Source organism: Dromaius novaehollandiae, chromosome 3 (assembly GCF_036370855.1).
Source record: "Dromaius novaehollandiae isolate bDroNov1 chromosome 3, bDroNov1.hap1, whole genome shotgun sequence".
Classification (NCBI taxonomy): Eukaryota; Metazoa; Chordata; class Aves; order Casuariiformes; family Dromaiidae; genus Dromaius; species Dromaius novaehollandiae.
Window position 1 is genome coordinate 59,092,241 of NC_088100.1, and position 12,504 is coordinate 59,104,744.

The window sequence follows — 12,504 nt, forward strand, 5'->3', positions numbered from 1 at the left end:
TGAAGCTATGATTCTGGGCTGTGTAAATAGCTGGTTTTGAGATTACAGTTCAGACCTCATAATGTTGTTAATATTGACTAATATTAACTTTAACCTGCTGTAGTACAAAATATGCCATTGCTTAAACTATTCCAAATAAAGGGCTCTGTCTGATCTTGGAAACCCAATGTGAGTTCAAGTGGGCCCAGAGTGCATCAGAAGAATTAAAAAAGGTGTAATTTTTTTTTTAATGTTACAAGCTTTTCTTACATACAGAATACTGTGTGAAGTGTCTGTACATACATGCATGGCCGCAACTTTTTCTCCTTTAGCAAAAGGAAAACAGTTGGTAGAAGTTGTTCTTTTAGTTGCCCAAAATCTTAGAGTATATGATACTGGTCCTCCAACCCTGCACTGAGCTTTTTCATTTTTCATTTTTAAGGATGCTGATTTGGCAAGAAAGGCCTTCAAACCAGTTGAGAGAGTCCTGTCTTCTACTTCAGAAGAAGATGAGCCTGTGGTTGTCAAGTTTTTAAAAATGAATTGTCGTTACTTCACAGATGGCAAGGTAGGTGGAACCTAGCCCTTCGGGCATTGTTTGAGATCCTTTAAAAGCAAAATCAGTTTGGGTAAGAGATGAGTAGCTGGGGAGCCAAACATATACCACATCTGTAAAGAATGTAAATGTCATGACAGCTTTATCTATCGATGCTATATTGGTGCCATGGTAATATGCTATATTATTTGTTAATTACTTGTATCTGTTTTGATAACTGTTTTATGGAAGGTTAGCTCTTTCTTCTGCCCATCTTCATTCCCTTAGTGTCTTACTAGAAATATCTCCTTCAGAGTGTTTTGCTAGATAATCCTTGCACAGAAAAAAATTGCATTTCAGAGTTCAGACGTGTCAGGATTAGTTGTCCGGTTCCATCAAATTGTGCAATGGTTTATAAAATGAGTATGTGCCTATCTAATTCATTTATGAGTTTAAGTTAAATTTCAGCTATTCCAGAGCAGTATTTCCGAATATGTGCATGTTGCTTCTGCTCTTGCAAATGAATGTCACTTAACCCCCAATACAAATATAAGCATTGCATTGTATGGCCTTTTTTTCTTTTTTCTTTTTTCCTTCCTTTGCAAGTCCTCTTGTAACGTGTTCCCACTGGGACTGTAGCCTTTAATTGGGAGCAACTGTATTAGAAGTGAAAGCACAAAGCTTGGGCAGCCTCCGTCTCTGCTAAAGATTTCAGAGTTTGTCGTCTTAAACTGTGTGCTTTTGTACATCAGCTCTTGTTGATTCCCACTGGAGTCAGAGGTTTGCATGTTTGGGTTTTCAAGCTCTCTGGAATCTACAACACTGGAAAAGCTAATCATTGTACTTTAAATATATTTTTTTCCTTCGTCCTACGACCTTCATGCTAAGAAGGATGCATATATACTTAAATTTTTTGGCTTCTGTTAGCATTGAGTGGGTGCAGACTGCATTTAAAACCACTCTGCAATTTCTATAATCTGCTATTTTGTAAAAAGTAACAGAGGGCTACTTCATTTCCTGCACATAACAAAGCAACAGTACTGCTGTAATTTGGGTGATGTTTGCCAGGTGCAGAAGGCATCGTGTCAGTTTTATGGCTTTGGGATAGAAAAATTCACCTGCAGTCATGACAGTCAGAAGTGGGACAGCTTCTTTGCCTGTGTCGTTAGAATCCCTTGTTGCTTTTCTTCCTTTCGTGACTGGATAGGAAGTGCAACCTACTGAAGCATCTATTGTTCTCCTGCCTAAATCAAGTATGTACCTGTTGTTGAAGTCTCTGCACTTGAATCAGGTTCTTTTGTCCGAACGCAAACCTGCTGCCTGTACACGAGTCATACGGAGGAAGCATATGGGAAGCACATGCACACATTGCTTTATAAGAGAGCAGGTGGACGTGTGCTCACCTGCCAGCATCAAGTTATTAGTTTTTCTCCCAGATGAATACTTCATGGTCATAGAGCTGCCTACTTCTTAGCTTCCCCTCTGCATGCCTTGCAGATGACCTTTAACAACTAATAATATCTCCAGTGTAGGCCAGTCTTGTTGACCTGTGACTCCTATTTGTCAGATTTTATGATTTGTGCACAGCTTCTGGGTTGGTCTGGTGAATTTTGCACCTCATCTGGGGGAGAGAAGGTGCAGGAAAAACAAATTAAAAATCTCATTTGAAAACCTTCAAACGTTGTCAGATGTCACAGGTTGAAGTAAATGTTGAATAATGGCTGATGCAGCCTCTGATCAAATCCATGGCTAAAGCAAATTTTGAAGAATTAAATGCATCTTCTGCAGCTGTGTATAATACTTGTGGGTCAGTGGTACCAGAGAAGCAGCTTCGTATTAGGCAAAGTGCTATATATATGCTTTTTGCATGTACCTCTTGAAGACTAGATCAAGGGGATGTAGAATTTAGGTTAGAATGGTGACCCTGACATTCCCACAAGTGAGACTGCCACCAGGTGTGCTATTTGCATATGAATTCACATGTCATATGAAGTTGGCTGTAGTCAGACTAAAATGGTGCTTATTTTTTTTTTAAACTCACCTCTCCTATCTTGTCTGAGGTTGATTAACAAACTGCAGGTTTAGCTTTTAGCAGCCAACACTGAAAGTTGAATAGTTCAGATGATGTTCCTCCTTCTGTACTTTTTAGCCAGGATTTGGAGAGTCACTAAGAAGTCTTTTTCTTCACACTTCTTGCAATGTCTTATTTGATGCAATTGGAAACCAAAATGTTTCATTAGGAAGCACTGCCTCACAGGAGCTGCAAAGAGGCATATGAGAGATTTTTCTAGGCTAGTGGCCTAAAAGCCAATACCAAATGATAAATGGATTATATGTGATGTGCTAACTCTTACTACTTCTATTTTAGGGTGTAGTTGGAGGAGTCATGATAGTAACTCCAAACAACATCATGTTTGACCCACATAAGTCTGATCCTCTGGTGATTGAGAATGGCTGTGAAGAATATGGGCTCATCTGCCCCATGGAGGAGGTGGTCTCTATAGCTCTCTATAATGACATTTCTCACATGAAGATTAAAGATGCATTGCCATCGTAAGGAGTGTTCTTTTCTGAACTTATGTTTACAAATTGTCATTAAGGGAGAGGGAAATGGAAAAAATAAGAATGAGGTTTAATACAGGAGGATAAAACATGTCAGAGGAAGAAAATGCAAACAAAGGAATGATGGAATACTGGTGCTGTTCTTTTAAAAACACTTCTTTGGCAGTAAAAGAGAAATGGGTCATTAATAAGAAAACCAAAGTGCAAAGACAACAGGTAAAAATAAGTGATTAAAAGCATTGGTGGCATGCCAAGGTTAGGCTTATGTACTCTGCAGTCTCTAGGGTTATTTCATGGGGAGGTTCTGCTGAAAGCGTCATAGTTTCAATGGAAGTGAAGAGTCTTAGATTTAGACCCTTGTGTATTGTTATTGGGACCATACTGAGAGTATTATTAAAAAGTTTTGAACGTAACAGCAAGTTAATTGCCATCTTCAGGACTTGCGGAAATATCAGTCTATAGAATACTTCTACTTTGGAACCAGAAATACTTTGATAGTCAGAAGCTGTAATACATGATAGGCTTTTTTTTTTTTTTTTTTTTTTTGTTACAGTTTCATTTATGCATAATGTAAGCATTGCTTATGTATTTGTTCTATGCAAGATTTTGTCTTCATAATTTAGGCAACACCTGTTTGGTCAGTGAAGTTCAGCTAGCTTCCCTCTGTTGTGTCACCTTAAAAAAACTTCTAGGTATCTGTATTATGCTTATTACTAGAGTATTTTAAATTCTAAATGAAGAAAATACTGTATTCTTATCCACCTTAAACTTTTTATCAGTAACAAAGCCTAAGTTGTATGCTGTTACGTTTTTGAGAACTTTCTATTTTGAAATGTTTTATCATTGTTCCAGTTCTCTTTGGGGAAGCCTGCATTCAATTAGTACATTTTCATGATGGAGAAAAACAAAATTAAAAAAACCTCAACCTCTTATTGCCAGTTACTGCTTTGCAGTAAACGTGTTTAAACAGTGTACGGCTTATATCTGATCTGCTTTCTTCTCAAAAGCACATTTGTACTGACTAGAGGAGCCTGAACGGTTAGAGAGCTTGACTCATTGCAAGTGGGAGAAGTAACATTATTGGTATGGCATGAATGAAGTTTCAAGAGCTAAGTACATGTCCTGTGGTTTTTAGTTACTGAACTTCTGACTTGCATGTTGTTCTTTACATATGTACCATTTCTTCACCTGGGTGGCATATTCTGCAGAGTGATTTACTCATTTTTTAAGTATTATCCTTCCCACATTTTTATCTGTTGTTTGTTATTTGTTTTTTGTTTTTTTATGTCACTTATTTCCATTGGTGTATGTTTATTTTGGAGAAAATAATTTTTAGTTGAGTTTCAGAGCTTAAGTTAAGTTGATATATTATTTTTCTTTTCCGTTTTGTTTGTTTTCCATTTCGTTTTTAACATCCCATGTACATCCATCATTTTCCCTGACAGTGACATACCAAAGGATCTTTGTCCTCTGTACAGGCCAGGAGAATGGGAAGACCTTTCTTCTGAGAAAGATATCAATCCTTTCAGCAAATTCAAATCTCTTAGCAAGGAAAAGAGGCAGCAGAATGGAGATTCATCCACTGCTCTGGGTGCCAAACAAATAAAGCCTTCAGATACAGAGAAGTCTGCTGATTTTGTAGTTCTTCAGTCTTCTGAGAGTACGGGCTCAATCAAATCAAAATCACTGGAGTTTCCTAACAACATCAGTGCCACTGAGCATTTGGAAAAGTCTGCTGCGGAGCCACGTGCCAAGGAGCTTTCTGGGGAAAAAAACGTTTCAGCCATCAAAACCAAAGAAAACTCCCTTCTGGGAGGAGGAGAGGATGATTTCATTGAACTGGAGGAGACTTCATCTTGTATGGACAGAGGGTTGGACAGGAAAGGCTCAGTAATGGAAGGCTTTCTGGCTGACCCCAGGGAGTTGGGGAGAACTAAGCAGCAGGTAACCAAACCCACTACAGAAGTCCAGGAGCATTTGACAGTTGATTCCTTGGAAAAAAAGGACAGTATTGCACCTAAAGCTGACTTAGACTTAGAGCTGTGTGAAAAGCAAGATGTTATTCCAGAAGTAAACAAATGTGTCAGTTCCCCAACAGGTAAGGTGGAGACTGCATTGGACACTAAGAAAGAGCTAGAGAAAGATAAACTTATTGAATTTTACCTCAATAAAGATGGGAATGGGTCTCAGTCATCTGAAGACTTGCACAAGGCTGAAATCCAGAAGGGTGAAAACAATAAAGCAATTGGCATAGACCTTACACTTAGCAGTTCAAAGTCCCAAGCTAATGAAGTCCATACAGTTAAAAGTATGGAGCTTGAATCCTGCTCTGTTGAAAGGAAAGCACCTTTATTAGAAATCAGCTCAGCAGCAGCAGAGGAAAAGGATCTGAAAGAGTCTGTGGACTCTTCATTAGTACCAGCTGTAGACAAGACCTGTCAAGAAACACAGTTAGACAATCAATCAGAAATCAGACTGTGGCTGCTGCAGAAAATTCAAGTGCCAATTGAAGGTAGGTCTCTGGTTTTCCTTGTTTCCTCTGAGAGCTGGCCAGCATTATGACGGTAACCTTTGAATTGATCCTTGTGCTCTAAATCTACTCTTTCTATAATATCTGGTCCTTTTTTGCTCCTGTAAATAAATAAATAATATATATATTATATATATTTTTTATATATATATTCTTATTTTCCACTATTTAGAAGAAAAAAAAGTCTTCAAATCTCCTAAGCTTCTAGTTTGACAAGTAGCTTGCCTGCTCTTTCCATATTTAGTGATTACTGTTTATAAATACATTACCTGTATGTACTGTTTGTAAGAAGGACAATAAAATGTCATCTAGTTGTAGTACTGATAGGAACACATCATGACCTGGGAATTTTTAGTCCATATTGATAAGTTCTGTTTCTTCAGTGAAGCCTGTCAATTTATTTCTGAGAGTCAGAATCAGAAGTAGTACACTGCTGTAAAGTGGGTTCCAGAATATTCTTGACTGCGTTTCTATCACCCTAGTGTCTTTCATGCTATGGGTACTCCTAAAGATGTGATAAATGGGCATATATGTAGAGTCTTACTGACTGATCCTTCTTGTTTTTTGGGCCATTGGATTATTATAGTTAAAATTCAGGATGTTACTGGAAAACATGAAACAAAACGAAATCTCAGTTTAGATAGCATATTCACATGCTACTATTTCTACCACTGCCCAGTGCCTCTGAGCACTAGCACATCCCAGAACACTGATGCTCCTCTCTTGCTAGTTCAGTCAGCCACAGACATATTGCAGTGGAGTACAATTAGAGTGCAAGTCTTTACTTCAGAAGCAGTTTTTCTTAAAATGATTTTTCCTCTCTTTTTGGAAGGGTTTATGTCTTGCTGGTTGTTTTTGTTGATCTTTCTTTGTGTGTGGGGGGGGGAAAAATGGTTGTATGCATTCTCCTAAAATGAATGTGGCAGATTCAGTGTGACTGAGGCTATATTTCAATGAAAAACTTTTGGTGGCAGTTTAAGGAATATAAATTGCTGTTATTCAAGCAAACCTCATTCAAGCAAAAGGTGCTTGTATGTCTATCTGACCATCAGAATTGGGGAACTCATCTGGCATAAACAGAATGTGTGTGTGTTTGCACAGAGTTGTTATTCAGCTGGATCAGTTTCCTGGGCTGATTCAAATGCCTGGGTAGATTAGCCATCTGGAGAGAGACAAGACAGGAACTGCATTACCTTTTGCCTGTGGTGCAGTTGGTTGAGCTAGCTGGGGTGGCAAAAGCAGCTTATGGTGTTCTCTTCGCAGTCCCCCTTCCTTGCCTGCTCCACGTTGCAGTTTGTTCCCAGCTGGCTACTGCAGTTCTGTGTTTTGTTTTTTGCCAATTTTTACCCCTCATCATCTTTTAAGCTTCACAGGGCTGTTCTGTGAACAGCTGTACAACTAAGGGGGATATAGGCTGTGATGAAACGGAAGTAAAATCCTTGCTGCTCTGAAACCGTGGCCATTATTCAGCCCATTTTACTGTAGAACCACGTGTCAAGTTTAACTGCATGTGTGGTGCTTCTAAGTATTCCTTTGCACGCGGTTATTGATCTTTGTGCTGCTGTTCTGTCAGGTGCAGTATTATACTGTCCTGTAAACAGACCACTTCTTTTGTCTCTCTTGTTCAGATATGCTTCCTTCAAAAGAGGAGAAGAGTAAGACTCCTCCCATGTTTCTGTGCATTAAAGTGGGCAAGCCCATGAGAAAATCCTTTGCATCTCAGAGCACCACCATGTCTCAGCAGTACAGTAAAAAGATAAAGCAACCAGAGTACTGGTTTGCTGTTCCCCGGGAAAGGTAAGCTGCAGCACATCGTGTAAAAACATTTTTGTCTCTTTAAGTGTGTAGTGCTTTCTAGAGTTGAATCTGACTTTTTCTACCTGGTCGAAGGTGTCAAATGCAGCAAGGAGGCTGAGTTGAAAAGAGAGGGTGCCCTCATTTTCTTGCACACCAGAGAGAGAACGTTTGTTGCTGGTCCAGTATGGCTCCTCGTGCGAAGGAAAAAGGCAGCAGGTGTGACTTGGAGGATGGAAAGAGGAATATAGGTGCAGCTAATACATCATAAAAGCACTGAGGCACCATCTGGATTTTGGCCATATTCTAGGGAGTGAAGAGGGAGGTAAAAGTGGAGCGCTTGCAGGAGAGGCAAGGAATCTAGCAAGGTGCCGGTGCCAAAATTGATACCTCACCTGAGCAAAGGGCATAACGTAACAAAGGGAGACACTCCTAACTGAACGGATGTGGCTGTTCCTGCCTTCAGGCCCATGTAAAAAATTCATCCCTCCCTTGATGATAAAATACATTTAGATGCTTTATGCACATCTATATGCTTGTATATGAAGTCAGCGATCATACTTTTGGTGAATTAGGCATTAGTCTGAACTTGTGATAACTCAGTGGTGTCTCTTTAACATGCAGTCAATTTTCATCTGTGTTTTTTCTTGTTAACAGTTTTACAGAATATTTCTTCTTTCGTTTTTAATTTGTAGTGCGTGTATGGGTTTATGTGCTTATTTCTTTTGTTTTAGAAGTAAGTGTGTTGAGCAGATGAGCAGTGTGGAAGCTGCTGGCCCAGGGGAGGCGGGGGAGGTTTAATCCAGCTGGAACAGGGTGGTAGGAGTATAATTGAAGGTAGCTTTTGGTTTGCTTGCTATGTGCTGAATCCAGTCCTTGGCTCCTGAGAGACTGCAAAAGTGTTGGTTCAGGAAATTCTAGATTAAAGGGTGAGCAAATACTTATAGGAGTTGGAATGATGCTCTAATATAATATGGGGCCAGTCATTGCTTTGAGGATAGTGTATCCAATGTTGAATAAAGCTATTGAACTGAATTGAGGTTGTTTTTGATTCATTGTTTTGTTTAACAGACAAATCTGTTAAATTTCTTAACAAACGCTTGGGAATTAACTTCTCTACTTGTCATTTTATGACCAGGAATGTTCTGGTTAGTAATGGGAGCTAATTCATTTGTGAACTTAAGTTTAAACCAGTTTTCAATACTTTAGATTTTAGAAAGAGAAAAGATCACTTCTGCAGTGAGCTGTTGTAGCAGTACTTGACCATGTTGGCTGACAGGCTGCACCTTCGCTGTCAAATCTGTTACTCAGATCTTAAGTCAAATTTCAGTGGTGAAGGTAGTAAGATTGGGTCATTTTGGTGCTGTTCTTACATGTCTTTTTTAACATCATAGAGATGCATTAAAAAGTCACAGAGGAGAGGGCAGAAATTAAGGATGTGACCTATTCTTTCATTTTATTACAAGATGCATCTTTCTGTAACAAATCAGTGCTTTCTCTAATCTCTCCAATGCATCCCAAGACAAAATGTATCGTTTCCTTCTCACTGGTGACACTACTTTTACCAGAAATCACAGGGTTATCAGTGCTCCATCTTGAGAAGGCTAACTATTTGCAGGCTATTTGCAATAGCTTTGCAATGTATTTTTGATACAGTCTATCAAAATAACTTACTGTGTTTAAAAACATTCTGAATGCAGATTATATTCATGTATGAAAATACCAGACTACCTCTCATCTCATTGACCATAAGGCAGCATAAATAAAACCCTTTCTGTCCAATGCAGTCACAGTAGCTTGTGCAACTTCTTACTGTTTTGTAGTAATTAAAAAGTGAGATTGTGAAGGAATTAGTATGCATATCCATAATCATTATGTTAGTTAAATCTGACTCTGATTTTCATTTAATTGTATCTTTTCATGAACTGCTACCATGTGCTGTTAAAACAGCTTCAGCAATCAGTTGCGAAAGTGGCTGCATTTTCACCCTGGGCCCTTAAACAGGCGGCTCCCAGCGTAGTTGCTGCTCCATGTGTAAACAGCCTGATGTTTTCATGTCCTTGACAGACTTTGGTAAAGTCACAAGGGGGAGGAGGACTTTTTTCCCCTCACTTTTTAAAATACATACTTTTTTTTTCTTTAGTGGAAGGCTTCAGAAACATTATTAATACAGACATTATTAATACAGAGAGGAAACTTAGGTTTTTTTTTTTTTTAAGGCTCTTAATAAATCTTCAATCTTGTTTCCTTCTGCCTGCTGTCCCAATCCTTCTCTCTTCATACGTGACTTGCAGGGCGCTGAGAGTGGCCTGGAGTAAGTTGCTCCCAGACCCCGACCATCAGAGCTGAGTTAATCAGTGACTCTAGAGCACTTTGTGCTGCTTGCTTAATCACAGGAGCACTTGCCTTTGGCACGTAATGGGAAGGATGGACATCTGTAGTTGCCTTATATAAAGATTACTCTGTACAGGGCAGCTTCTTGTCAGGTTAACTGTTCATTTGAGTGGAGAGACACTCATGCTTTTGGACAGTGATGAAGAGATTCTTCTGCTGAAAAATCTTGCAATGGGTGTAGCTTACAGTGTTGGAGGGTAAGTTTGTATGTGATTTTACTACATGAAGTTGTGTTTAAGGGTATTTAAGTGGAATGTAGATTTTCTAATTGTTTTTGAGCAGAGGTAGATTGGTAATTATGTCACTTAAAGATTTCTTAAAGGTCTTACAGAGATGCTAATGTAGAATGGTTTTGTTTAGAAATGTGTTCTGACATAATTTCCTCATTTTATCATTGACTAGTTCCTTGGTCAAGAAGCAAATCTTGCTGATTATCTATAATGTAAATTTAGTCAACAGGTCTGTTGACTAAATTTACATTTTTCATTGATACTGATATAAAAGATGTTGCAATGAGATCATGCTGCTGAGAGGGCATCTACTTTTTTAGAAGCGTGTAATTTGAGGAAGCAGGTGGATTTTCAAGGAGGAGAACTAGCAGAGTTTGAGCCTTGGTTCCCTTTTTCAGTCTCAGCTTCCTGTCCTATTGATCCTTGGCTTGGCTTGGGGAGTTCTCGTTATTCTTTCTTTTATCTCCCTCTCCTCTTTTCTTTCTCTTCACACCCCTCCCCCTTTTTCTTCATGCCACTCTTGTTCGCTCATGTTTTTGTAATGTAGAGCAAGATGCTGCTTGGTTGTGTCTCTTGTTATGCAGTATCTAGCCTGTGACACGCTGACTGAAGTTTACTAGGTTGAGGTTTGAAGGAACTTACTGCATTAGTAGCTGGAGTCAGTAGGTACATGCTGCTTCTCTGCATTTACATGGGGTGATGCATAAAGGGGTGATAATTAAGATGTTTCTGATGCTCAAGTCACCTTTCCACACTCTTATTATGGAATCAGATAAGTAGCATAACACTTAGATTTAGACTCCTTTTGAATTACCCTTGAGTACTCTTAGGCCCCTGATAAATAAGATCTCAAGCTGCACAGGTAGAACATATGCAAAACCTGTTTGTATCTATAGCTTGATATCTTATATGTAGCCCATATAAGATTCATGAAGGATCATCATTATCATCTAGTTTGACCTCTTTGTTACAAAGTCATAGGACTCCTCTGAATTAATGTCTGCTTCTGGGCCAGGAGCTGTGGTTGAACAAGAGCCTTTGTACATGTATGAGCTACAAATCCCTCCCCCCTCACCTTGCCTCCCCCCCCCCCCCCAAAACCCATACACCTGGGAGTAGCCTGCCTCCCCCCTGCCCCGTGACTGACCTGCTGTCATTCAGTTATAGAAAACTTGTGTGCCTCCCCTGAAAGAAGTCAGATATTGTTGCCATATCAATAGAAATGATTGTGGTGATGTCAGTGTGAGACCTCCTAATTTAAAGTAACTATTTTAGAAGAAAAACATCATTTACAATTCCCTCTCAAGAATCCACTGTAACTTGACAAGTTTTCTAATACATTTTATTGATGATTGCTTTTGTTGTTTAAAAACAATCTTTTTCAGTGCCCTGTGTATCTACTTTAAATTTTTCTGGCTTCCAGTCCCTGGATGTGGTTATATCTATTACCAGGATTCAGTTCCTCTTGTAACTATTGCCAGGCTATTATTTCTATAACCTGAACAGCTCTTTTTGCTTCTTACTGTAAGCCAGTTATTTTTATGTCTCCTTCTCTAAGCTGCAGGATTTGACCATAATTCCTGAGTCATGTGCACCAAGCACGGACATTCAAGTAGCTGTAACCGAAGTGTCAAATTGTTGTCCGAAAAGCGGATTCGTTGCCCAGTGTGCAATAAGCCAATAATTACACACTCAGAGACATTTGTTTATTTATTTCAGAGTTGAGCAAGCCTGGGTGCTCGGTGGTTTCCCACAAATTGAGCGCACCCCCCCAACTTTTCAAGTAGTGTTTATACAAACAAATTGCCAGATTTGCGACTTTCCCTTTTACACTGATTGGTTAGTGATTTCTTCATTCCCTGGGTCCCACCCCTGCCTCTCAAGGTCCTGATCAATTAACACTGCCCCAGCTGGGTCAGTAGGTGTTATCTCCCAAGGTCCTGACGAAGAGGACATAATCCAGACCCCTTAATCAACACTGTTTCAACAGCGAGAGGAGGCTTTGCTTCCCAAGGTCCTGGCGCCCAAGCAGGCCTTATTTCACAGCCTTGACATCCTCCCTTTCGGAGAGTGGGGCACAGGAATGCAGACCGCTTGTAACTCCCCTATCTTTCCAGCCTGCACCAGCTCTGGGGCCCTTTCTTACCGAACTAGGAGCGCGGCTTAAGGCTTCAGCAATTTAGCTACTCATGATAAGCAAGTGTGCGGCTACTCATGCTAAGCAAATTCTATCTAAGATAGAAGTTATCCAAATCTACCTACTTCAGACATTCTTTCTGAGCTTCTCAGGGTTGTCTTGTGACAAAATCACAAGCTAACAGAATATCATTCTTTGCACTGAATGTTACCTTATTTACTACATCCAAAGACTGCATTAAATATTGTTAGCAGTGTGTTAATGTGGAGCTCTTGCTCCATAATCCAGAACCATTAATGAGACCTTTAGGTCATTCTGCCAAACATAAAGTAACCGTCCTGCA

General features: G+C 39.5%; 1 protein-coding gene across 8 annotated transcripts in view; it reads left to right on the plus strand.

Annotated features, from left to right (window-relative positions):
• NCOA7 (nuclear receptor coactivator 7) overlaps positions 1–12,504 on the plus strand; it is a 104,047-nt gene that overhangs the window by 75,547 nt on the left and 15,996 nt on the right. For 6 of the 8 annotated variants that reach the window (XM_026105098.2, XM_026105097.2, XM_026105102.2 and 3 more), the window contains 4 exons: positions 422–547; positions 2,883–3,067; positions 4,522–5,588; positions 7,235–7,403. In XM_026105098.2, the coding sequence (XP_025960883.1) occupies positions 422–547; positions 2,883–3,067; positions 4,522–5,588; positions 7,235–7,403 (1,547 nt within the window). The remainder of the gene's footprint in view (positions 1–421; positions 548–2,882; positions 3,068–4,521; positions 5,589–7,234; positions 7,404–12,504) is intronic. The other 2 variants (XM_026105104.2, XM_026105103.2) reach the window with 2 other exon arrangements.